The sequence below is a fragment of the Cynocephalus volans genome, chromosome 11, assembly GCF_027409185.1.
Source record: "Cynocephalus volans isolate mCynVol1 chromosome 11, mCynVol1.pri, whole genome shotgun sequence".
In the NCBI taxonomy this organism is placed as follows: Eukaryota; Metazoa; Chordata; class Mammalia; order Dermoptera; family Cynocephalidae; genus Cynocephalus; species Cynocephalus volans.
The window spans coordinates 53,598,242-53,626,166 of record NC_084470.1 but is presented as its reverse complement, the minus strand read 5'-3'; the positions used below and the strand labels follow the sequence as shown (position 1 = coordinate 53,626,166).

Below are 27,925 nucleotides of genomic sequence, written 5' to 3'. Positions count from 1 at the left end.
GGGGCCTGCTCAGGATGATTTGGTCTGGATTCCAGGGGAGGAAACGGAGCAGAGGCTAGGGTCCTAGGCAGGTGCCATGAAACAGCCTGGATGGTCTGTCCCAAAAGATTGCAAGGGCCTTCCCCAAGGCCAGAACGGGAGGTCCTCAAGACAAGGCTATCCAGAGCCAAAGAGAAAATATCTCAGGGGCAGAGATGGGGCAAAAAAAGAATGCCAAAAAGGGGAGGAATGCCCAAAGCCAAATGAAGGGTGAGGAGAGACCCTCATGGAAAAAGAGATGGGAACAGAGAGAAAGGGGCACAGACTGGGACATTCCCCCAGTGCTGAGGCATCTGGGAGGCTCCTGGCAGCTGCGGCATTGATCCTGCACCCGCATCGGTGCATGGACAGTTGGCTCAGCTCCCATAGGCCCCAGGCTGAGGCCAGCCCAGAGCAGTCTACATGCTTCTGACCGGCCAGTCACCTCAGGGCTGCCTTGTCTCTTCCTTCCTCCCAACCCACTTCCTCATCTGACTCATGGTGTATCCTTGCACTGGCCTGGGAGGTGGCAAGGGAGGGACTGTGTACCCACTGGTTAGATAAGAACACTGAGGCCCAGTGTGGGACAAACCATGCAGTCAAGCATCAATGTCAGGGGCTAGGGAAAAGAGAGGCTGGAAGGAGTCTGGCAGAGAAGGCTACATGGGACACTTCTGTGCCCACTTCCCAGCCATAGCTTGGCCAAGGGTGTGGTCAGCATGACCAAGATAGGGAATGGCCTTGGCTGTGGCTGTCAAGCTGGAGGAGGGGCTGGAGGTTGGATGAGAAGGGAGGGGTTGGGGGGACTCATCTCCATGAAAGCCCCAGCTGCTCCCCTCTTGCTTCTCTGGTCTGTAGCTCATCTGCTGGGGAGCCCCAGAGCACAGCCTGAGCTCTGTGAGAGGCTGATGGCACCTGGTCACAAGGGATCTGGCAGGAAGGAGCAGTTTGAAGAGCTCAGTCTGGTGGGCTCATTGTGCTGCTTGGAGGGGACTGGGACTTGAAAGTTAACATTTACTCGAGCAAAGAGAGAGGAAGGGCAGTCTAGGCAGAGACAATAGCACCTGCAAAGTGAGGAGGCAGAGACAGGAACCTGGAGGTGACTGACGTAGTGAAGATTCTCGTAGAGTGCGTGTCTGGTCGGTGGGAGTGGCTGGTTGGAAATGAGCAGAATTGCTCTCTTGGCCTTGGTGAAGGACAGGGTTCACCTCAGGGGAGGTCATGATGGGCTTCCTGGAGTGGGTAGAGTAGGACTGAGTTATTGGGGAGGGGCATCCTAGGCCAGCACTGCAAACCTGAGGGACAGTCAGGAGTTCGTGGAGATGGGCTCACCTGGCAAGGGCATACCTCAGTGATCCTTGACATTTGGGGCTGGGTGCTGGCAGGTCAGCAAAATCATAGCCCCGCCCCTAGAGGACAGCTCACGAGTTTTCTCACAACTTCCCTAAGTATTTAGCCCCATTTCCCCTCTCGTGACGGGGAGGCACGGACCCAAACTGTGCTGGGGTGTGATGTGCAGGCTTGGTTGGAGAAACCAAATCCCCCCCACTGCACTTGTACAGAACATCCCAAGCCAAGCTGTGCTGGGGGAGGGGAGTAGAGGGGAAAGGCGTGATAAAGGGCTCGGCCCCCCTGGGGTGCATGGAGCTGTGTAGCTGAGCTGGGGTAGGAGGGAAAGCAGTGGGCAGTGCCAGAGAACACAGGGTGACTCAACTTGGACAGCATGGAGACAGTGGGCTGGCAGGGAAGTTCAAAGCTACCCACTAGGTGGTGACCTAGGGCCCTGCAGTGGAGGGAGCATGGATCTGCTGGGGATGGGGCTGGGGGTGGGGTTTGAGCCTGTGTTGTGCCTCTGCTGAGCCCAGCACTAATAGGCTACAGCTGCCCAGGGGTGGGAGCCTAATGCAAACCAGCAGGTCGCCTGGTTCTTGCAGCATAAACATCATGGCCTTGGCATTGGAGGCCTTCCTGGCAACTCCTAAGATCCTCTCCTGCCCTGTTGGTTCAAGGGACCCTGGGCCTCTCACTAGTGATTGAGCCTGGCTAACCACATGAACCCAGTGGGATTCCTTCCTAGAGGCAAGGCCCAGCACCCCTCCCCCCACCCCGCCCCAAGTCACTTTGACATAACATTTGGTTCTAAACACTTAATCCACCACAGTTCTATAGAGAAGTCGAGCAAATTGTTCTCCTCCCAGTTATCCAACTGGGAAGTGGCAGAGCAGAACCTGAACCCAGGCAGTCTGGCTCTGGCCCAGAGTCCTTGACTGTGCCATAGAACAGTTGCTCATAGGGGTTCTCCTGTTTCTTCAAAATAAATCGAATTAGGGTGGAGGCATTGAGGTCAGTGGGGATCCTTCTCAGGTTTTTTCTGGGAATCTGGCCTGGTGGTAAATTTTGGTTGCTGGAGGCCCTGGGTGTCAGCCTAGGTCCCCAACCCCCATAGGCCAGGCCCTCTGGGAGGCATTCTCATCTCCAGGATTGTCTGGGAAGGGATGGGCACCTTTGGTTATCTATCATGTCTGGTTACACCAGTCATATGCACCCTCTTTCAGGGCTTATGAGCTGAGAGATGGGCAGCCCAAGGCCTGCTAGCTTCCTTTTACAGATGGGCAGTCAGAGGCCCAAGGTCAGGGCTCAGGATGCAGAATGCAAGTGTCTGTCCTGAGACATCAGGTCACTCCCTTTTTTTACCCTGATGTCCTCATGGTTCTAGGCTGGTTGGAGAGATGCAACCCTCCCCAGGCTAATGTGGGTTCTGTAGGTTGGAAAGCTCAGCACAGTCTATGGAGCTGTAGCTTGATGGGCCACAGATGGTGAGTGGTGGGTCTGGGGTCTCCAAGAGGCAGAAGTGCTGGTACCTGGCCCCAAACTTGGTATAGCCCCACTTGGGGTCTTCTGATTCACAGGGAGGAGGGGAGGCAGAGGCGAGGGGGCACTGCCTCTACCTTGTACAGAAACCTTGAAAGAAAAGACTATTAAAGCTGCTTACCCCTGTGCGTGTGTGGCCACAAAAGGCTCTCCTTGCCTTGCACTCATCAGGCACTGCCTGGAGCTTCCCAATCTGTCCTGAGGTGCCCAGCTCCTCCCGAACACCTCTGGACTCCCGAGAGGCTGCAGCCTTTACAGCATCAGAGTACTCCCTGTCCAGGAGAAGTCTCCTCCCAGCACTTTTCTCAGCTTGTTCTATCACAAGACCTTCACAGGACTGCAGGCTCTCATCTCACTATGGGCAACTGCAGTCTACTTTCCCTTTGGAAATTTGAACCCAGTCCCTTCCACCTTGTGAGGCATGGCTTCCAAGTTCCCTCACCTGGCCACACTAGTTTGCAACACTCCTTCAAGGCTCAACACCCGCTGCTGGGCTTCTAACACCAAGCAGAGCCTCCTTCCTCTTCCAAACAGTGATGCCCGGTTAGTATTCACAGTCTCTTGCAAGAGGGACATTTGCCCTTGAATTCCCTCACCTCCTACTCAATGCCTAGCTAATTTAGGACAGTCAAGACCAAAGCCCTCGACATGGCTGGCTGGTTAGCTCAGTTGGCTGGAGTGCCAGCTTGTAACAGTAAGGTCAAGGGTTTGGATCCCAAAACCAGCCAGCTGCTAATGCCCTTGACATATTTTTCCCCCAATACTGCCAAACTGATCGAGCTTATCACTATCAGAATGTTAATAAAGAACCTAGAACCCACAAAAAATAAGACCATAAGGAACCTCATTAGGAACCCACAAACAGACTCTGCATTTTTTTAAATTTTAAAGTAATGCATCCAAACCCAATTTTCAGGAGTTGCCCGACTTGGGAGTCCACTGTTAACTCAATTTAGAAAGCTGAGTATCTACACGTGAGAAGTTACCTACTGTGAGAAATTATGTTGCATTCACTAAGAAAATATACATTCCTTTGAGTTCCGAGCAGACAAAAGTTAATTGTACTAGCCCTGCAAATTCTTATGTGTATGCTAAAAATATTCCCATATGAATGTGTTTTCTGGGAGTGAGTGCTATGTGCTGCACTGCTTGGTGAACTGCTAGGGAAATGTGAGAGGTATAGGTAAATGGACTGTCTCTAGGAAGCAACTAACAGATGGGATAGAACATATTTCTTCCTCAGCAAAGACATCTGTATGCAGGTCACTTCAGCTGGATGCCAACAAAGCCTGGAGGAAATCTGGACTTTCCAGGGTGAAGTAGACCAATCACTATTAATGCCTACCTGGGTAGGTTAACATCTCTGCCTGCCCTCTCTCTAGCTCCACTCCACCTCCTGCCCCCACCAAAAGTCAGCAAAGAGACTCAATAGTTTGTGGGGTTTTTTTTCCCATTTCAGAAAGACTATTTTAAGTCTGGGAGAGTAAAGAAAGATGAAACATGCACAGACTCAGACTTAGACTAAGTATATATATTTTAATTTCTACAAGGTCCCTCTTTCAAGTTATAGGGAAATTTAATTCAAGTGTATACAAATAAGACATTGCTAATATGTACAAAAGTATTTTCTAGTTTTTCAGCAATACTAGCTATTTCATTTGCAGTAAACAGGATGTTACAAAACAGTCCAATAATGCATTTTCTATTAAGAAGCACAATACACAACATAATTCAATTTCATTAAAAATAACTTCAAAATACAGAACAACACCCTATAGGAAGAAAAGCCATTTCTGTAGTTCACTTCAGTAAACACACAAGTTGAATGTTGCAGCAGAGGGCTGTCCTTTTTCATGGAGAAAACAAATGAGGCTTCTAGGGCCTACCTTTTCAGGATAAAATTCCACCCACAGCTGAGATGGGCAAAGTACTGCCTGTGGTAGGCAGAATTCTAAAATGCCCCTCCCCCACTTCCATGTGCCAATCCTCAGAACCTGTGAATATGACGAGATATTGAATCCTGTGATTATGATGTTTTATGGCACAACTGACCTTAAAATAGAGAGGTGATCTTTGTGAGTTTGATCCAATCACATGGACCCTTAAAATAGAGTAGGAAGGCATAGATATTTGAAGCATGAGAAAGAGAAGGGTCATTGCTCCTTTGAAGATGTAGGGGACCATACAGGAAGGAATGGGGGCAGCTTTAAGGAGCTGAGAGGCCCCCAGCTGACAACCATAAAGGAACTGAATTCTGCCAATGACCTAAATGAGCTTGGAAGCAGATTCTTCCCCAGAGCTTCCATAAAGGAATGCTGCCCTGCCAACCCTTGATTTCAGCCTTGTGAGACCCTGAGCAGAGAATCCAGCCATACCATGCTGGACCCACGAGCTACAGAACTGTGAGCTAATAAATTGGTGTTGTTTCAAGCTACTAAATTTGGGGTAATTTGTCACACAGCAATAGAAAACTAATACACTGCCCAAGGGTAACTTTTCTTAACCTAACCAGATTCGGCAGTTTCTGTTTGGGTTCTGAATGCATTGTTTTCCCCACTGAATAGTATTAAAGCAATATTCTACTTTGCAGGCAACTTTCGAAAACCCTTAATTTGAATCACAAATTGTTTTGTATTCACTATCAAGTACTATTTGTTTGATTTAAGTCCTGTTTTCTAATGTACTTTTGTCTATCAACTTGGCAAACAACCAATCACCTAACCCTGTTTACATACCTTCTATAGGTGATAGTTTTAATACATCCACCATCACCCATCCATCCATCCATCAAAAGTTGTCAGATCCCTCCAACTGAGAGCTCTTTCCCATTTCCCAGATACACCAGGCAAGGCCTGGGGTAGGATGATGCAGAATTCTACATCAAACATCCAATATGAATTTTTTCTGCATAACTGGATTAAACTGGCACAAAGGTGATTAAGTACACTTTGGGAAAAAAAGACAAACTAAAGATTAAAAAAAAAAAAATCACACTAGTTTTTCAGATCAAATTATTTTTGGAGGAACCACCCAAAGCCACGAAAATGTATAACTTATGCAGCACCCTATTCTCCACTTCTCCTGTCTCTTGTCCTAGGTTTACTCAGGTCATGCAACGCTTCATTGAGTCGGTGTGGTCAGAGTGGAAACAGGAAAAACATTCTGGTTAGAATAGTTCAGCTGCTGTTGTGGCATATCCCTTACTTGTAAAACTTAAAACTAAAGCCCTGCAAAATGTGTCCAGGATGATGGTAGTTAGATTTTGGTGTTACTTCTGAAGTCCATTCTTCAGAGGCACACACATGCTACAGACCTGGGTGGCCGTACACCCTCTATTGCCAATCCTTCCTGCTACAGGGGACCCCCAACCTATATCTGTGCTTGAGAGAAGCCCCCAAATATTTAAAATGAAAGGCAGATCAGAAGAAACCATTTCGGTGCCAGTGAATAAAAAATAAAAAAATCATTTTTCTCTTTTATGGTATTCTGATGTAGAAAAGAATGCTTAAAGAGGCACCAAGAGGTACCAAGCACCAAAGCATGAACTGGAGTAGAATTGTTTTTTGTAATCTAAACTTCTGATAGTATTTATTAAAAAGCACATAAAGTATTAAGTCCTTAGAGACAGTGCAGATATTTATAGTTAAGGCTGATTTGTTCTTAACCTTGCCTGCCAGCCTGAAGTAATGCAGACTGTGGGCTGTATGATGACCACTTTCCTGATCCTCTGAGACAGAAAAGAAGGAATGAATGAAATAAGAACCCCAAAGCCACTGCCTTATACTCCTTGCTACCATTGGTATCAATCTGGGTGGTTTGTTTTTGAGAACACATGTACAAAACTCTGTGTCATTGGTATATAAATATTTGGCTGCCTTTAACAGTTCTTCTTCACAGTACTATGCTTGGCAGCATATATGCTAAAACCTGAAAAATGGGCAAAAATGAATCTATATTCCAAGGAATACGTGAGATGCAGAGAAACAGTCTATCTAAAATAATATTGCAAATTATATTTAGATAAATTTCACAATTTCTTGATTCAAGAAAATGAAACTCATTTCCATAGTTGGCTGCTGTAAAATGTGGCATTAAAAATACTTGTAGGAGACATATCTGTATCTTAAATTCTTCTGCGCATATGTAAATGAATGAGTAACAATTAAGAAGTGTCTATATTTGAAACTCATCTCTGATACTGAAACAGAAAAACAGACTGCAGTTAAGTTTCTTAAACTTTTAAGTTACCAGATATTTACAAATAAGATATAATTTGTATCAAAAAAGGACATTTTTAACTGTATCTGCTGCTTTCACTGGGGCTCCGGTGATGAGAGTAACTTCGGTCACTTTCACTGTCAGAGCCATAAGATCTACAACTCCTGTACAACAAAACAAAACAAAATATACAAAACCCTTTTAACTATCAACACTTTGAATCCCTTTGAATTCCTCTTGTAGCTTCTTTTTGATATGAGTGGCTTGAAAACACTACTGATGTGGCATAGCATGGGGGTGGACAAATGGGGTACTGAGTATGTCAACACTATGGACTTTTCAAAGATGTTTTCAATGACAAATGGCAGTAATGTCAAGGATAAGATAAAATAAAGAAACATCACATATTGGGAAATTTACTTGAAATCCATTCATGCAAATGATCATAATAATCTTCCACATTACCCAAAATGAGAATCAATATTTGATTAGATGGTCAGAGGAAAGGAAAAGGTGCATGAATAGTTTCATTACAGGTATGGAAACCAAAATCGGGGGTCCAATGAGCATGAACGGGACCACTGGGATACTGAGTCAAGAGGACCTGGTTATGGTCACCATTCAGTTATTTTGAAAATATTCACTGAGGGCCAGTTATTTTGCTAGATGCTGGGGACAAAAAAAAAAAAGTAGACAAAGTATAATTCTCTGGGGCTCACAGATAGTATAGAATAGTGGACAAGATAAACAAGTTAGGGGCAGTGAGAGCCCCAAGAGGAGCAAAGGCTGCCTCAGAGGCACACCAGAGGGACTGTATCTCAGGACTACCAGTCAGGGAGGGCCTCCCAGGGGCAGCAGGTTACAGTGGAGACCTGCACGGAGGTGGAAATTGGCCATTTCAAGAGGCAAAAGGGGAGATGGTGGAGAGGATGCATGCGTCTCCAGGGACAAGGAAAGATTCCAGCACATTAAAGGAGGGAAGCCAGAAAGAGTCCAGTCTGGAGCTGATAAGTGCAGGGGCCTTGGATGCAATGCTAAGGAGGCTGGACCTGACTGTGAAGGCAGTAAGGGGTCCTTGGAGAGTTTCAAGCAAGGAAGTGTCCAGATAACTGATATTTTACAAGATCACTATAGTTGGTTATAATGGATAGAGGGTAAGACCAGAAGCCACCAGCAAGGGACATAACAAAAGTCACCATAAAGACTTGCGCAGTAGCCAAAATATGTTCTATAAAACATACTATATATCATACATAAAAATATATATTGTACTAAATAACTGACAAGATAGAAATCTGAATCCTGCTCCTGAAGAAAATGATTATGATATTTTATATATTACAATTCTTTATTTTAAAAAATGACAAACTGGACAAATTGGCTATTCCTAGCAAGTAGGACTATTTAAGCAAGTAGACCATGGTTTGGGTGGCTTTCTCTCTTTACTTCTTCCAAAAGAAATGTTTGTCCAAGGGTATGTGAATATTTAAAAGATTCAAACACAAACAATAACCAACATGAATTAAGTGGCAATTCTTAATACAAAGGCCACTTTTAGTAGCTCCTTGTGGGTTGTTACAATTCAAGAACAGAAAGGAATACTTCTGTTTTTAGTCTATCACCTGACACACACCACATGCCCACAGTAACTTACAGTGTTCTAAAGAAGAGAGACCCACCTGGACCGCCTATTGTAACTTCTGCCTTTGTGGTAACTGTCACTCCTCTGACTTCTACTTCGACTCCGACTCCTGCTATAGTAGCTATCGTAAGTGTAGGACCTGCTTTAATAGCAACAACACACACTAAATTTTCCCATTCAAATACTCATATATTCCCATTTCTTTTTGGGATCTTAAGAGTGTTCTAGCTTAGAACATGGGCACTATATGACAGTGTGAAGAAAAGACATTTGTATAACAAGTACTGGAAACATTTAAAGTTGCCCCAAATCAGACTTTACTATATTAAAGAGAAAAATGTTAATTTCTTTTCTGCATTGAAAAATATCACAAAATTAACACAGTTATTTTGATTAAATCTGGTAGATCTTATTAGGTCAATATATTCAATAAACACCTGCCACTGCAATTTTACATTATAATTGTCATTTTTGACACTGTAGTACAATGAGCCAACAAATAAAAATTATCAAAAGGCCTCATTTAGAAAGAGTATGATTTCAGGATACAAATTTATGCATTTAAGTTATTCAATAAAATACAACACTTTGAACTATGTTCATAAAACAAGGTCTTTCAGTTCTGCCCCAAAGGTGGTTACCCAATCCCTGTCCATACCTGGACCGACTGTGTGGATCATACGAGCTGCTCCTGGATCTGCTCCTGCTGGATGTCCTAATATTAATCACATGAAGGACCATCATCTTGTGGATCAGGGCAAGACGGGCTATATCAAAAATCTAGACATTCATTTGCCCATCAAGGTGAAAATACAGTGAAATCCTAAGCTATGTTTACTGTTTTTGTATCAAAAGTATATTGAATTAAAAAAAAAAAGCCTGTTGGATTTCATAACAAAGATGAAGTTTTATGCAGTTCTTCTATGAGATGCACATAAAGAAATAAAGAAAGTCACTGGGGAGGCTCTAAACTGAATGGAAAGGGGGAAAAGGTCTGCACAGGTAGGACACTTGTTAGTACAGTGAAGCTGCGCAGTGGAAGGTATCTCAGAGGCAAAAGAGGGAGAGATGCCAGGAGAACAAGAAATCTGGGGTCAGCCCCCAACATATACATGCTTCTTCCTTTTTAGTCCCCTCTCTACAATCCTCCTATCCTAATCCCTAACCCAAGTCAAGAGGTGATTGCACATGTGAACTGAGGTTAAGGAAGATGTATTTAGAAGAGGTAGAGGGTAGGGGTCAGGGCCTCTTTTAAATATTCCTACTGTTTCTCTTGCCTTACTCTGATAAGACCCTATCCTAGGAATAGCTGGGAAGAATTTCAAAGCTCTTTGAAAGAAAGACCTAGATGAGCAAATAGGCCAGTCTGGTATTGGGCAATGACAAGATTCTTCTCAACAGCTACTAACTACATCCTGCCTAAGCTCAGTCCTTAGAAAACAGACATGACGGAGACCACATTGCAGGGCAAGATCACAAGCTCACCTGTGACTTTTGTAACTGCGGTAGGAACTGCTACGGCTTCTGGTACGGCCTCTGCTGTACCATCCTCTGCTCCGACTTCTAGAGTAGCTTCTTGACCTACAATTAAGATGAGTGAAAAATCTTATAATTATACTAACTCACCATGGTGTTAAAATTAATTACTGGTAGGGTAGGGAGGGGAAAACACAACAAGAGGAAAAGTCTCTCACAAACTCTTCACAGCAGGTAAGACAATGATAGCTAATGAGGCAATCCAGAAACAACCACAGTTTAAACTAAACAGAATGAAATTAAAATAAAAACAAATGAACAGAGAAGGCTGGTACAGGTATGTTAATAGGATATATATGTAATAATAAAAGAAGAAATAACCCAAATCTCCATCAATGGTAGAAAGGGTTAAAAAAACTTAAGGTATAGACATATAATGAAATATTCTAAACTAGGTAAATGAATAAACTACAACTACATCTATCAGTAGAAATACATCTCTGGAACACAATGTTGAATGAAAAAGGCAAATGAAGAATTTCCGTATACATATAAAAGGATTTTATTTACAAAAAGTTCAAAAACATGCAAAAGTAACACTGTATAAGGATAGAAACATTTGTGGTAAAATTATAAAGAAAAACAACGAAAGTTATAACGAAAGTTTGGAATAATGGTTAACTCTAGGAGAGAGGAGAGAAAGTAGGGTGACATTGGTACATCAAAGCTCTATTCTTTTAAGCCAGATGAGTATACATTGTTTTTTATACTTTAATCACTTGTTTTATTTTTATATCTATTTAATATTTAATAAAATAAACAAAAAACTTAAGTAGTACAATTGTAACTCTGCGTTCACTTGACTCCCCACCCTTCTCCCTTACTTTAAACCTATTATTCAGGAATAGAACAATACCTCTGGGAATAGGCTACTTATGAAATATAGATTTTATTCAGTATGCACTCATGTTTTGGAAGATATGACCTGCTTCCAGTTTATCTGCAAGAGGATGAATACATTATATTCTAATAAGATTCTAGTCATTTATTCAAAAAATTATGAAGCCAGACTCTGAGAGATGATGAAAGATGAGTAAGACACAGTCCCTGACTTCCAAGAGTTCAATCTAGTGGGGGAGTCAGGCCCAGGCAGGTAACCAAAACAGGGAGGCAGGACAGTACCCAAGCTTAGCCATCTCAGTCTACTACCCGTTAGCTGCAGAGACTAAAGCAAATTCCTTAGCCATTCTATGCCTGTCTTTATTTATAAAATGAAATACCACCCACTCCAAAGGCAGTGCTAGGAAGGTAAATGAGGAGAGCAGCCAGCATCACCACCAGCTCAGAGCCATCTGAGCGTAAATGACAAGGCAGATCTTGAGCAGATGGAAGCTAGAGTAGCTCAACAGGCAACTGTCTCTAACAGTAGTAACTCAAAGAGAAAATGCCATGATCCAACAGCTCCCTGGGCCTGCTGGGAGTCAGGGCAGGAGGAGGAAGAGGAGACCACAACACAAGGATGAAATGGTTTGAAAGAGATGAGAAGAGGTAGCAGCAGAGGGCTCCCAGAAGGTAGGGGCTGAAAACATGCCCTAGCACTGGCCATGGAGAAGTACTCGAAAACTTTGGTCAACTTAGTGAGAAGTGGGGAGGGAAGGCACAGAAGACAGCAAGCAAGAGACTGAGGAATAAATGGGAGATAGTTATTACAGACGGCAAGTAGTGTTTCCTTTTTTAAGAAGTCTGGGTGAGCAAGGGAAGAAAAATACTGATTAATAACTAGAAAGGAAAAAAACAGTCAATAATTCTTCTTGAATTTTAAGTTCAAATAATGAAAATCAAGCACGATATAATAAGGGATACAAGTAATTAAGAAACAGGTAAAACCAAGAAATATTTCCAAGGAAAAGAATGCAACACAACTACTTATTAACTTCATATCACCATCAACAATTTTTTTAGTTTAATTCTTATTCTTCTTACTACCCAGTCTATGCTGATGACGTTAGATGCAACTTGAACAATAACAAAAAATCTAAAGATCATTTTTATTCACCCTTCCCTCCCCCACCCCCAAATAAAGATCAACTAGATGCCTGTCTTGGGCAGGTAACTGCCTCTGTCACCTTCAACATGTGTAAAATGGAAGGTTAGATTAATGATCTCTAAATCCTATACGGTATATGCTGTAAATTCAGGATTTGCTTCTAGGGCATCACTGACTAGCAAGAGAGCAGCCTCCCGTCTTTAAAAAACTTACCACCTATTGTAGCAACTCATTTTTACTGCTAGAGAGCTTTAACTGATAGCCCAAATTTCTTCTCCTGAAATCCCCACTCCCTATGTTCTCAATCCGTTCTCTGGGTCACACAGAACAAAACTACATCTTATTCCCTTTTAGATGTTTGGAAATAGTGATTTTGCCCCTAACTCTGATGTACTTCCAAGCTAAATAATAACAGACTCTCCTTGGGAGAAAAAAAGGAAAGAGTATTGCTCACCGATAAGAAGATGTAGAACTTCTTGATCGACTTCTTGAGTGACTATATGAGACAGACCTTGTTCTGTGTCTTGATTTGGTTTCAGATTTACTTCGAGATCGGCTTGGACTCCTGGACTGGCTATCACCATCCCGACTAGGCGTCTGCTCATCACTTGAACTCTCCTGATTTCTTGGTCTCCGGTTTAAGCGTGCTGTCTTTCTTACTTCATCAAAGAGAGAACCAGGCCGAACTTTATTTTTGCTTTTAATTTCTATTCTCAAGCCTTGTGGTTTCATTTCAGGCACAGTAGTTGATGCCTTAACTTCCACAGCACTGGGTATGGTAGCAGCAGGTGCTGCCAGGTTCCCCACACCTTGCAGAGGCTTCCATTTATTATCCATGACGTTGATCTGGCTCTTCTCAGCTACCTCCTTTTTCCCAGTACTTTCTACAGCATTGGCCAAACTAGCAGAGCTGCCCTCCTGTTTCCTCTTTTCACCCATAGTTTTGCTTTCAGACATGCCGCTTTCCTGTTGTACTACCGCTGCTTCAGGATGTTCTGTTTGCATATCCTGCTTTAGAACAATGCTTGTATCTGGAGAGTCAAGCCTTGAATTTCCTAGAGGGGAAGCCCCCTCTACCTTTGCTGGGGAATTCCTATCAGGAGTGCAAATCTCCATGTTGTCATCTGTTTGAAGCACATCCTCCACTCCACTTGGGACATCTTCTTCAATATGCTGAATATTTGGGGGAGAAATGGCTACATTTTCCTCAGTATTTAAAACTGTGGGAGAAATGTTGAGTTTACTATCGTCTTTAGTAAGATGATCAAGATCTGATGAAACAGTAATTGTATTATGTTTACTTGAAATGCTGCCCTCTTCACAGGATTTCTCAGTTTTGGGATTATCTATTATGGTTTCACTGTTTTCAGATACTTGTTTTTTCTCTTTTGACTCCTGGGTAATTTGCTTTTCATTAATCTCCTCCTCCTCTTCTTCACCAAATTCTAGTGGAGGCTGCCAGTGAAATGCTTGTTTTCGTTTTGGAGCCTTGTGCTTTTTATCTTTTTTCCCTTTCAATTTCTCTTTCATTTTTTTGGTGTGTTCCCTTTTAAGATTTTCCTTTGACCCATGTTTGTGCTTCAGCAGCTTTCCTCTATTATTTTCTGAATTGGAATAGGAGTCCTCAGAATCAGAAGCTGATGACCGCATTCTGCTTGATTTCCAAGCACCATTATCACCAGGCAATGAAGTATTTGCTGAAGATTTTGTTGTGGGTTTGGCTTTGGTGTGAATTTCACTAACCTCTGATTCAGAATCTGAGGTGGCCTCACCTTCCTCCTTATCAGAAGATGGCCGGGAATCATTTCTATTGTTTTTAGTTACACCTCGTTCTGAATTTGACTCAGAGTCCCACTTACTCCCAGCATAATTCTTCCTTTTGGGCTTACTGCCATTTCTAAAGTGATCAGAAAGATTCTCTTTCGAAGTTCTTTTTTTTGAACGAAGGCATTCCCGTTCAGGCTTGGATTTCTCCTCATCTCTGTTTTTTTCTTTTTTGCTATTTGTTATATCCTTTTGGCCCTGCTTCTCTTTTTCCTGGGCTGACTGTGTAATCTGAACACTTGACTGTTCACTTTCTGAAAAATAATCTAAAGATGACCTGCTTTCACTATACTTTCTCTGACATGAAGATTTATCCCTGCCTTCGACATATTTACTATGAAGTGTCTTTTCAGAGCTGCTGCTGTGCCTTTTATTTGAAGTATTATTTTTTTTCCCACTGGATCTAGATTTCCTCTTGGCTCGCCTTCTATCATCACTGCTAACAGAAGTGTATGAAGATGATCTACTACACTGTGAATGATCACTGTATTTATTTCGTGAATGAGATCTAGATGATGGAGACCTAGACCTTGAATGTGAACTAACTAGACTACGTGACCTTGTGTATGATCTGGAGTAAGATCTACTCCGAGACGATCTGCTCCTTGACCTTGGTGAACTTTCTGAACTTCTATCACTGTATTTTGAATAAGCACTCCGATCGCTTTGTGAATTTTTTTCTCTTTTATGGTAGGATGATGAACTACCAGTTTCTTTAATATTTGCTAAACTATAAGTGCTTTGGATGGGCAGCAAATGGGTTGTTTTAGCTTTCATTTCCTGAATTCGCTCATAAGAGGGCTTCCAAGGCTTCTGTCCAGGCTTCCACCTTGAAGGAGGGGGACTGTCACTCAACGGTATTACAGGAATATTTTCCGCTATCACTGGTTGTACTACTACATTTTCATTTTGTGGCACTGCTGCTCTTGAAGGTTCTGTTTTAACTGGCTTATTTTCACTTAACTGAGAAGTTGTTGTTCTTGGTGATTTTGATGCTGTCCTTTTGTGCCCCGACTTGGAACTAGATCTGGATTTTGATCTACTTGGAGAATGTGATGAGGATTTTGATGCAGTCCTTGATCTTGAGCTTCCTCTAGAATAAGACTGTGAGTGAGATTTTGATCTGTATGAGTCTCTGCTGGAATGGGTTGAAGAACTCTGGTCATCCTTATCAGATTTAGACCAGTCCCTCTTTGATGAGTGGTGAGATGATAAAGAGGAAGAACGAGATCTCCTTTCTCTATCACAAGGGGGTCGAGTGGAAGATTTTGAGGATTCTACATCAGATGGTACAACAGTCCTTCTCTTCTTAGTCTGTTTGTGTCTTCTGAAGTGTTTCTGCTTTTTAGCTTTCTTTTTATGCTTAACCTTTTTCTCTTTTCTGCGTTTTTTATGGTGACTATCAGAGTGTCTTGCTGTACTAACGTCTGAATAATATCCATTATAGGACCATGATCTGGATCTCTGGGACAAACTTCTTTCATCCCATCGGCTTGAACAGGGATCACTTAACCTATAGAAAAGGACATAATATGCATGCAGTTATTTTAAGCACGTTTTCTATGTCTTAAAACACATTTGTTGTCAATGCAAAAGCACTGACAAACCCTTGTTAACAACAAAGCACTTGACTCCCATACTTGAAGCACACATAGGAAGCATGAATCAAAGAGTTATAGCTTTACATGTTCATTTCATAATCAATTAAGTCCTTATACTTTCAGAGACACTGATAACTACGAACAGATACACTCACAAAAAGATTTTGTTTAAAGCTTAGCAAAGAATTTCAAATTTGATAGGAAAATTTTTTTAAAAATCAAATCAATTGACTACAACAGCACTACTGATATACCAAGTTCTTGGCTGTGATCTGCTCACAACCCTCTGCCCCAGAAGCAATTTCTGAGAGAGAATCAAAGCAAGTTCCTAAGCAATTCTGTTGATCCTCTGCAGATACAGGATTGCTGCCTGAATTTTTTTTAAGAGAAGCCTCTTTTTCCAAAAAGCTAGCATGACTGTTGTTTTCTCTCTGCCTCATAGAGGTAATCAAGACTTTCTCCTAAGGTTAAAGTAAAACTACTACTTAAAACAGAAATTGGGGAAACAGCACATGAAAATAGATGCAGGTTTTACAATATCAGTGGTAATGTCAGGGCTCAAAATTACAAGTCCTCATTACCACTGTGTCTAAGCCACTTCCACACAGCAGATATACATCTTTTCCTTCCTCTCCCAACTTCAAACCACTCTGCAGGATGCCCACAGAGAAAAAGAAAATTCTACCATGAATTACACAGGATCCCACTGATACATTGTTCACTCTGGGGCTAGCCCCATTTCTAAAATAGATATTCTGCTGTGAGGTGTCACTGAGGGTAAGAGATGGGTACACTTCTGAAGAAGCAACAGTCCCTGAGGTGAGAAGTTAATGTACACACTGGGTACAGATTTTCCTATCTACCAATCAATTCATCAGTCAATAAGAAACCTGGCTAGGAAAAATCTGCTATATAAATTTTTTTTTTTTTTTTTAAAGATGACCAGTAGGGTGATCTTAACCCTTGACTTGGTGTTGTCAGCACCACACTCTCCCAAGTGAGCTAACCGGACATCCCTATATAGGGATCTGAACCCTTGGCCTTGGTGTTATCAGTACCACACTCTCCCAAGTGAGCCACGGGCCGGCCCTTGCTATATAATTTTTAAGTCCTGATTATTTCTAAAACTGAATAAGAGATCTTTAAAAGATTCAGTAGGCTTATAGTTTTTGTGAGAGAAAACAGAATTTTACTTAAAAGCCCCCCTAAAGTCATTTATCCCACTTAGTTAACTGCACTCTAGTATTCCTGTCATGGTCTAATTCTGACTATAAATCTTTAATGAAAAGTCCAGAATTAAGTCTCTAGCCCCTTAACACTTAAAATATAGCAAACATAGGATTGTGCTTATACTCAAAGTTCTTACTTATCTCCTTTACTCCATTTTTCTCCACTAGGTGGTCTGTATACTCTCAATCTCTGCATTTCCTCTTTCCAATGAGGAGGGGTTTCACTGCTGTCATCATCATCTGACTCAGAACAGGATCTTGACCTTGGAGGTGTGTGATAGCGCTTTAAAAACAAAGGGAATAACTATTTTTTAAAATGCCTCTCTAATACAGTCTGCTAGAGGATAAAATTAGGTAAAAGACTCAATCTCAAAGGCAATAATTCAAGTATCAAAAGGATGGTATGAAGTTATTTCAAACATAAGGCATTAAATGAGATGAGAAAGGCTGAGATTCACCTGTAATCTCACATGAAATTAGCCTAGATTATTCAACATACTAAGATTTCTCAACATATTCACTGATTTTTCACATGTTCATTTCATACTTAAACTCATTCAAACACTACATTAAACTCTGATCTAACAGCAGTACCCTCCTGTAGCTATGAAAAATACAATTAATTTCTTGAACAGATTTTTATTATATCTAAAATTAAAGCTAGAATTTTGCCTATAGGTAACAATTTTTAGTGTTTAGATAAATAATTTGAAAAAAGAAATCTTAACACACATACAATTGTGCCTCTTCCTTTAATTTTTCGTCCAGACTTTGATACGGATGGTTTCTGATCACTTACGGGTGTAACATCAGGAATCTTCCTAGAAAAGAAGATTGTGATAAAATATAAAAATAAGCAAATGCTAGGCAGTTTTCTCAATGTTTAAATGCAGAATTTATGCCCTTACAATACAAAAACGCCTCATTTATCCAACACTTTCGTAGGATGAGACATTCCATGCAACCAAATTTTCTAAGCAAACTCTTTAAATGACAAAACTCAAAAAAAAAAAAAAAAAAAAAAAAATTAACCAAATGGGGTAAAAGTACATAATACTAGTATCTATCTTTTTAAACACAGTACTACCTTTCAACAAAATCCTTTTTTAGATGTCTCCTGTCAAAACAGTGATTTTAAGGGAATACTGAGGTATTATTGACTCTGATGCTTTATTGTGTTTTGGTTATTTTTTACTGTTTATCTCCCCCACTCTATTATAAGCTGTCCCTCTTTCAATGCTTTCAATCTGTTGCCTTCTTGTATGGGTAATTCTAAGAGTATAGTTTTTTTAACACCTACAGTCCTCCATACATGAGAGGACTTTTCATACCTCGGTTTATTTTGTATGTTATCACTGAGCAAGTTAACAACAGTAACATATTTATGACACTAAATTAAATCTCCAATCATCGTGTGATTAATTTTGCACTATTCAAATTAGAACACATATCATCACTCGAATGGATCCAAAGAGTTCAACTAACTCTCTATTCTGGTAACCAAAACCTAACCTCTCTAATGAAAGGTCAAGGTAGCAAGATCAGTAATGAAATTTTTTCAGACCTCCAATAAAAACTTATCCCCTAACCAACTTGTTCAACCTCCTTTCCCTACTAGTATAATTCCAAAAGGTAGGGTACATTCATTCATTAATCTGACATTGCTCACGGTATCTTTCAAAGTGCTTCGAACATGAATCATGTTCAATAAATGAGTATGGAACTGCAATGAGCTGATGGAATTGTCTATCAGAGAAATAAAAACATATAGGTTAGTCATCCTACTTACGGCTCAGGTTCCACAGTGACAACAGGCATATCTCTTCTGAGTAAAAATCGGTTCTCAGGCACTGGAGGAATCTCTTCTGGGCGGACCACAGGCTTTTCCCTTTTAGCATTTGAATCTATTGACCTTTTTTCATTGGTATCACTCCTCTCAGAGTGACTTAGAGAAAACAAACTGAGTCACCCACATGTGTAATGCTTGCATTTCATAATAATAAAAGCGCATAAAATTAGATACTAAAATAACAGCACAAATACTGATAGCTTACAAGCTCAGAAGGGTTATACAATTTCCACAAAGAGAATATATAAAACATCAATCTAGTGAAAAACCCAGAGTACAGAAATTTTAATACAAAAATTGTCAAATGATCCTAATTTTTTTCTTTTAAGAGTTTCAGGCATTATTTTCACCTAAAACACCCAAATGTTTATTATGAAATGCCTGTGCTATTCGTAGATTTGCCAGACTTCAATTTAGTTATAATGTCCTAAAATGCTATCCTAAAATTAAGTTGATAAAATTATACTTTTCTCATGCCAGGGAGTTTATCTGCTTTTTTAGGTAAGACTACTTTGGTGTTTCACACTTACCCTTTTGGGGTCATGGTATGTTTATTCCTTGGCTCTTCTGAACTGCTTGCTTCCTTTCGTCTCTTTTTAGAATGTTTAACTTTTGGCCTCCTCTTATGTTTCCTTCTTCTGCTTCTCTCATGTTCAATTTCACTTTCTGAAGATGATTCGGAAGAGGAAGAGGAATTGGAAGAGGAATCCGAGCCTTCTGAATGAGTTGGTTTTTTCCTTTTTTTCTCAAAAACTTTTAAGAAATATTAACAAAAATATTAATACTGGACTTCAGGACCGACCTTTCAGAGTAAAAAATGTGATTACTGAGTATTGTAAAATATGTTTTATGTATAGCAAACTAAAAATGAAATTTAAATAAACTTTTTTTTTCAAGCTGATAATACAATTGCTGGCAAGACTGTAAGGTACAAAGCCCTTGTCCTCATAAAGCCTAGTTGGGTCAGGTAATAAAAAAATTAATAATTGCATATGACAAATGATAAGTGTTAAGATAGGAAAAAAAAAAAGGCAGCTTAAAGGGAATAGGGAGAGTAGGGGGTAGTTTGGTAGTTTAAAACAACATTTGAGCACAGACATGAAGGAAGCATGGGAAGGGGTCATGCAGGTAGCTTAATGAAGTGTTCCAGACAGACAGAATAGCCAGCACAAAATCCCTGAGTAATTGGCATATCTGAGTAAAAGTGAATATAGCTGGAAGGCAATGAATGAGGGGGAAGAGGTCAGAGAGAGAGCAGACAGCCAGACCATGTAGGGCCTTACAAACCATTGCAAGGACTTCAGCTGACTGAAAAGGGAGCCAGCCCTTGGAAGGTTCTGAACAGGAGTGACACGGATGTGAAATATGGTTTAAAGGCATCTATCTGGTTACTGTTAAGGACAGACCACAGAGGGCCAAGGATATAAGCAGTGAGACCAGTTAGGAGGCTACTGCTTCTGAGAAAAGATTATAGAAGAGCAAGCACAGAGGTAAGGTTAACAGTTATGAGACTTCTACAATAATCCTGGCACAAGATGCTAGTGGCTTGGATCAGGCTGGTAGCAAGGGGAAGTAATAAGAGGAGGTAAGATTTAACAAGATTGCTGAGGGAATGGATGTAGGATATGATACAGAGGCATAAAGGGCCACTGCTATACAACTAGTACAAGTTTTTTCTGCTACTGATATCTAAGAGTTATCTTTAAAAGTTATAGTTTTCAACAATGCTTTACCTGTATTCTAGCTTCCTCCACCCCCCAAAAATTCTTACCATCTTTTGTTGATTTCGTGGCAAGCACCCCACAGTCTATAACTCGCACATCTGCATAAGGTCTGCTTGCAGCATCAGTTTTCAGATTTTCAATTTGTTTGATTATTTCAAAACCAGAAATAACCAGTCCAAAAACAACATGCACCCTGTCACAATACAAATTTAAGAAATAATTGGTTTGATGATAATTAGGCTATGAACAGTAATTAAGACAACTGTTATAAATTACATGTCCACAGACCCAAAAATAAAACCAAAGTGTTTGATGTATGAAGCAACTAGAAGGGAATGAGAATTTGAAATTTACTTCATAAAAAGAAATAACAATAATTGCTCAAACGGGGCCTCAATTTCCTGTCTTTTAAACAATGGTTCTTAACCATTTTAGGGTAAACAGTCTGATAATACTCAGATGGCACTTGATACTCTGAAACTGTCCTTACATGGACACTCAAGACTGCATGGCTGAGAGGCCTATCCATGGGTACAGGTTAAAGACCCCTTCAGTCACATGACAGCCATGGGGTAAAAACTACTGCACCCTGTGATCCTTAAGGAAGAGCTTGGCTATAAGAGATTAATCCAGACATCAACAGCGCCCCCTTGAGAATTCCCCCTGGCCCAATCTGTCTTTATGGCTGGCCACCCAAACACTTTCCCAAAGTATTAAGAACATAATCTTACCCATCCAGGTGCGGAGCAGGTTTTGTCGTACTGAGTAATAAACATCAACACAAAGATGATGTCAAAAACGATTTGTTCAGGTGAAGAGAGCAGAAGGTTTAAACACAGCACGTAGAAAACCAAGAAGTAAAGATAAAAAGATAGGAGGAAAAGTTAAATATGATATACATCTAACCTTAAAAACCCCTAAACAACAATAGTAGCCATTTTAATGATTAAAAACCCCTCAAGATTATAATGAATTACAAAATCATCTCTATTAGACTATATATGTATACACAATACATGAAATAGGTTTGATTTGACTTATAGCCATAAATACACAGCATAAATACACAGTGAAATTAAAGTTACTCTCAAATCTAAAAAACAAAAAACAAACATCAAAAAACCTCAAAATTTATCAATTAATTAAACAAGAAAAAGCACCTATCATTTGCCCTATAAAAAGAAAAGTGTGATCATCTCTTGCTCACACACTTAAATGAGTTCTTCTATTTGTTATTTCTCATACTGAGTCAGTCTGCATCTTCTAGGCAGGCAGACAGAGGCCTAGGGAGTCCTGTTTTCGAACTTCCTGCCCCTCTTCCTTCACCCAGTGTGAAACTCTGCCACTCACAGCAACTCTGAAAATGCGATAGGGAGAAAACCTTCAATTTGCCAACAATTCTAACAGTAAAGTAAGTAATGATGGATAACATCATAGGCATTTTAAATTTCTATGGTCCAGAAAACACCCAAATGCCTTCCTTCTACAGTCACAAACTGTCAGATAGTAACTCTTGGGAAGTCTATAGGGTACTTTTAAGATATTTTGAACCCAAGCTGGTTTTCCCATAGCATTTTCACAGATCTTCACACTATGTGGATTGCAGTGGAAAAAATTCAAAAGCAGACATTAGACTCAGAATTATAACCACAGGCATCTTAGTTTATAAGAATGAGAATTAGAAAAGGTCACTGGATATTAGGACATGTTAAAGCAGTCACTGTATTAGACGCTCCCATGTAAATTCTTATATACATTTTAAGGCAACTCTAAGACATGAAAGTCAAAACACAATTTTAACCTTCACAACAATGCTAAAAATATTGCACAAAGGAACTGTAATGCTTATACTTACATTAAGAATATTCAGTTCTGTAAGAGCACTACAGAATTTAATATAAAAAAATTAAAATGTCAACCTAAGAAGTTCCAGAATTTTAAAGGAAATTTTGAGTTATAAAACCATGAGTCTCATATATTCCTTAGAAGATTGAGAAGTGGAAATTCAAGCCAATATAATTATAAAAATAAAAACAGGAAGAAAAAAAAAAAAAAGAAAAGAAAACAAAGAAAATCTAGTGACTTGGTGAGCCACTAACGCTTAAACCATTCAAGTAGCATCCAAAAATCTCCTTGGACAATAACTAAGATAGAAACGTCCTTCCCGTAATTATAAAACTTTATCAAAGCACACTAAAGATGCAAAAGAAATCAGTACATGAGCTAGACAGTGATTCCATTTTATGAAAGACATAAAGAGTGCTTTTAAAAAGGTAAACATTTTCTACTACGTCAGGAATCAGTCTCAAATACATAGAAATGAAAATGATGAATGGTTTACTGATTAGTTACATTCCTCCTCCTTCCTTGATCCTTTCTCTCACAACTCTCAGATCTTCTGGTATAGTGGAAAACCTACAGCTTTTTCTGAAACACACAGAATCCAATTCAAATTGCCATCTTCGCTAACAGGAATGCTGTAAAAACCACCTTATAGCAAACCTTTGGAGCAAATGGTGAGATAAAACATTCTAGCTAACCACAGAGATGCAGCAACATACTTGAGACTCAATTTGAGAATGGGAATAGCTATCTTCATAATATTCAAGTTTTGTTTTTAATTCAAATGAAAACCGAAGAATAAACAACTTGGTCCTTTATTGCTGTAGTAAAGAAAACAGATGAAGACAAGAATAACTCTTTCAAGGACAACTTTAGTCTGCCTGAGATGCCTAATTTAAGTGAATAATTTAAATCCATTACTCACATCTGCAACTCAGGATGCAGAAATATAAATTTGTACTTTAATTGGGCTAGACTACATATTAAGAATACTGAAAGTATTTAACAAAAAGAAGCCCGCTGGGGTTCTCAGCCTACATTCCAGGAGCAGAAATTCTAAAGTAAAGCAGCTTTACTGGCACTTGGCTGACAATGGACATGGATAAACAGAGGACATTAACTAAATGGGGTTACAAAAAGGCAGGGGGAAATGATATGCTCAGCCTAGTCTATTCAACTCTACTAAAATGGGCAAAGAGATCTTATCCCACTAACTTAATTATACTGATCTTTCAAACCTGTACAAATACTTAAAAAACCTTGCAGTGGTGACATATGCTCAGTAAGTTAAGACCTTAAGAAAGCCAGAGGCTAAGTTTATATATGCTCATGAAAATATACTTAAAGGAGAAAAAAACACAAAGAACATTTCAAATCATAAAACCTTTCAATATTTACACATTTCCATTTTCTTCTGTGACTCAGAGACACTGATTTTCCAGTTTCCCAAACCCATGAATCTACTTAAAAAATAAATATGTGCAAGGGTTCATTCAAACTTTGCAAATCCTAGAAATTGAAAAGTGTCACTGTTACTCAAAAAAACAATCTACGTTTTTATGCCATTATCAGAGAAGCATTTGGCCTTATGCAGAAATTACTAGTTCCCTACTTAAATGAGATCTAAAACCATTATATAAAATATAACCCCTCTCCCCCTCCAGATGTGTAGAAACTTGGTGGAAACAAGCCACTGAAATTAAAATATACTTCCCAGAATTAACCAGGAACAATAAAACACACTTGTCTTACATGTACTGCTGCTATACAGATCAAGGACAGTTTTTTTTTTCTTTTTCTTAAAATGTTTCAATGCACACAATAATAGGATTAAAGAGATAAAGGCAAAGAAAGAAAGAGAGAGCCTTAGAGTAATGAGACATTACCTTTGGAGCGCACGGTGTAACACTCTTTCTGTAAATTTTACACAAAAATGGCAAGAAATAAATTGTAATACACTTTTAAGACAAGACTGAATCTATGTTTTAATATCAATATAACTCTGAAATTAAATATTTTCAAGTTTTATGCAAATCAAGAAACCTTTTTAAAATGGAGGGCTCTAAATTTTCTTTCGCACAGGGTATTTACATAGAGGTAAATTATGCTTAAGAAAAGCACTGTGGTTGAAGTGGGAATCTTCAAATTCTTAATATTATAACACTAGAATGCCAATAAAAGCTATTAACAAAACATTATTACATTGCCTTTCACAAAGCCAAGAAACTAGCTAAGACAACTAACATCTTTATCAAAAAAAGAAAAATGTATATCTTGAATACATACACAAATATAAAAATCTGAACTCCCCGGAGCAATTACCACCAGTCAAAAGCAAAGATTCCATTAGAAAAAACTGAGTTAAGATAATTCAAACAAACAAAATTTCAAGGAATTTTTAATAATTCACTTCCAATAGTTAAAGAACCTTTCATGCTTCTACATTTAAAATTTTTTTGGTCACACGTCATAACAGACCACTTTCAGAAATTAATGAGCGAATGTTTAGACCATAGTTACTGTCCCCTGCCACATACACTTTGAAGTTAAGTCACCGAACATAATAATAATAGTAATAAAATAATCAAGCAGCACAACTAGAATTTAGGAGTCTTCTCAGAGGAGAAAAGGGCAAGAGTGATAAAAGTGTAAGGGGGTGCTGTCAAATCTCGGCCACAGTATTTTCTTTTCCTGTCTAATCTCTGATTCTCCCCATTATAAAGAACTTTTTTTCCCCCAAAGAACACACACTGATTAATTTAAACTGTATTAAACCTTAAACACATCTATTACTACTCAGACCCAAAACCCTATTATACCATGGACAAAATGCTTTATAGGGGTTTTGAACATATTAAATCTTGAAATATTTAAAAAGATTTAATTTCTTGTAAAGGCATTGATACGTGAATGTCAGAAAAGAACAATGTTTGAAATAATGAGGAATTTTCAATGAATGTTGTGAAAAATAAGTGACTGCAGGTGTGAAGTAGTACGGAAGAGGGAAATAAAGATAATCTATTTCGATCTGATTTACTTTCAACATGCAAATGTTTTTCTTCAGCTCCCGAAACTATCACACTGTCACAGAAGAGGCACCAAACTGTACAAAATGCACTAATGTTAAGGTAATACACACCAAACTCTATTAGATACAAAATGTCTTCCACATTGCTAATACGTATGTCACATAAACACTAGACACTTGATAATGAGAGAACCTGGCTTATGGTTCAGTTTCATGAACATCTTTCCTTATGAAAAATTTTGAAATTAACATATGAAGGTATTACTCAAAAAAAGGAAAGAGCTAGAACTCAGTTCTAACACTTATTAGCATCTTTTTCTCACAAATTTATAAATATAAAAAGCATTTCTACCCCAAATCTACTTTTGCTACCCAAAAATATCAACATAGCTTTATAAACTCCTTAAAACTCTCAACTCCCCTTGCTCTGCTACTCTGAAATGATCAGTACTCCTCTCCTATTCAAGTGAGTAGCCACTTGCAAGTCCGATTCTTAAATGACATAAAACATATTCTAGAACTTCTTATGGTTTCCCCCCATTGTCCTATTTATAGCTGTTAAAATATAACAAATGCTTTTTGTTTAACGTTCAAAGTTTGACTTATATTACCTTGTTTTCTTACATTTTTAGAATTATCATGATCACTGACAGTGGCCAGTGACAGGAACTGTTTCTCCAAAGCTCTGCAGGTCCCCAAAGCACCAAATGGCTGTGATACAAGGCCTGCACAAACTTAAGTTCTAACAGCAGCTGATGAGCAGACTGCTGCTGCTCCCGATTTAGGAAAGATGAACCCAAAGCTTCTTGGAGGCACCTTTCAGACTCATGAAAATTAGGCAATCACAACTATTTCCTTTAGGCAAGACAAGTTTGCACATACATCATTCCACATATTCAGAAACTTAGTATCACCCTACAAATAACTTTCTTCTTTTTATGTCCAAATTTTCACACCAAAATGTTTACTTTATCTTTGAAAATAGGGATAGATACTTTATAAAAAAGAGAAGACAAAAACTAACTCAAGTACACAGGAAACAAAACTAAAACCAAGGCTTCTTGACAGCTAATTTAGTGTCCTATTCCAGAACAGTTATTTAATACAAAGCTATAAACAACTACCTAATGACTATTTTATGCAATATTTTCTTTATCTTTTTGATGAATGTACATAAAAACAATGAAAATTGGGGTCAGAATTAATAAACTATGATTATTATTAACAGCCAAAGGGGAAACAAATGTTTCCCCAAATGTCATTTTATTTTATAGCAAAATACTTAATGCTTCTAACAGTTAACTAAAGTAAATTCAGAGTAGAGTGGTTAATAAAATTATGTAGTCTATACTGTGCAGCATTCATTTTCTAGCTATCAATTTCTTCCAGATTATGAGTAAAATTTCTATAACCTGGACTTTGCATGGTTTTTCTTCCTTATTTTATTTAGCATTATCTATAGAACAAAATGGTTGGACTAGATGATCCTTAAATCCCTTTCCACTTTAAGACTTTATAATTCTATAGCTTTTATTGTGGTTTCATCCTAGTCTTTGACTTAAAAAATTAATAATAAAAAGGACAAAATGAGTAAACACCAAATTAATTTGGTAGCTTTGGTCCCAAGTCTTTGAATTCCTTCAAAAATGCTTCAACGTGAATGAACCACTGTTTCCTTAGTGATTCATGGGGATAGTGCCATATATCACTTCTTTCACATTTCTCAAGCAGTACTATTCCAGAAAGAATCAATTATCTTCTACGTAGGTCCCCAAAAGCAAAATCATTATGACTCATACAGTAGTAGATATAAGCAGTTACTTTAAAAATTATAAATAGCTTTATAGTAGAAAATCTGATTTTTATCATATACATAATTGTTCCAGCCAAATAAAGCAATATATGCAAAATTATGTTTAATAAAAATGATGTATGCCTTAGAAAGGGGAAGTTTTAAAACGTGTAAGTAATGAAGACAATAGTTAATGCAGAAGGATCCTTGAAGGACATTTTGGAAACACCCGCACACTAACAGCACCAAATTTACTCCTTAGGAATTGCAGAGTAACAGATTTATAATATAAGCTACAAATACAATTTTGCAAATACGTATTAAAAGTCCTTATTAGGTCTACAAAACAGGAACTATAAAGTCAGTTCTTTTTATTTCACCATCCATTCCTATACTATTCTTTCTTTTTCCAGAACTGCTACTCAAAGTGCCACATGAGAAGTGGTAACAGGGTAAAAGCAAGGAACTACCCTTGGGAAGCCATGAGCTAGCTCTGTGACTATCAGAGCTATTATCTGTGATTACATACAGAATTTGAAGAAAGTATATTATACTTTTTTACTACTTTCAACTCCAAAAGGATTTGGACTTGCAAGACATAGCATCATATTTCAATGATTTTTCTTTTATGGGCCACCATCTCCATTTTACCTATCCTTTCCATAAAGGAAAGGATATGTTTTATTCAGAAACATGAACGTTAGGTTGATTTTATCATGGAACTCACAGGAACTAGTACTTTTAGCCAGCAGAAAGAAGCACAT

General features: G+C 39.0%; 1 protein-coding gene across 4 annotated transcripts in view; it reads right to left on the bottom strand.

Moving 5' to 3' along the window:
- Nucleotides 1–7,111: 7,111 nt before the first annotated feature.
- NKTR (natural killer cell triggering receptor) overlaps nucleotides 7,112–27,925 on the bottom strand; it is a 41,441-nt gene continuing 20,627 nt past the window's right edge. For 3 of the 4 annotated variants that reach the window (XM_063114121.1, XM_063114125.1, XM_063114124.1), the window contains 11 exons: nucleotides 21,231–21,260; nucleotides 20,547–20,692; nucleotides 19,306–19,528; nucleotides 18,716–18,871; nucleotides 17,663–17,747; nucleotides 17,064–17,209; nucleotides 12,727–15,609; nucleotides 10,235–10,330; nucleotides 9,408–9,464; nucleotides 8,787–8,891; nucleotides 7,112–7,271 (listed from right to left, as the gene is read on the bottom strand). In XM_063114121.1, coding sequence (XP_062970191.1) covers nucleotides 7,184–7,271; nucleotides 8,787–8,891; nucleotides 9,408–9,464; nucleotides 10,235–10,330; nucleotides 12,727–15,609; nucleotides 17,064–17,209; nucleotides 17,663–17,747; nucleotides 18,716–18,871; nucleotides 19,306–19,528; nucleotides 20,547–20,692; nucleotides 21,231–21,260 — 4,015 coding nt within the window. In that variant the 3' untranslated portion in view covers nucleotides 7,112–7,183. The remainder of the gene's footprint in view (nucleotides 7,272–8,786; nucleotides 8,892–9,407; nucleotides 9,465–10,234; nucleotides 10,331–12,726; nucleotides 15,610–17,063; nucleotides 17,210–17,662; nucleotides 17,748–18,715; nucleotides 18,872–19,305; nucleotides 19,529–20,546; nucleotides 20,693–21,230; nucleotides 21,261–27,925) is intronic. The other variant, XM_063114122.1, reaches the window with a different exon arrangement.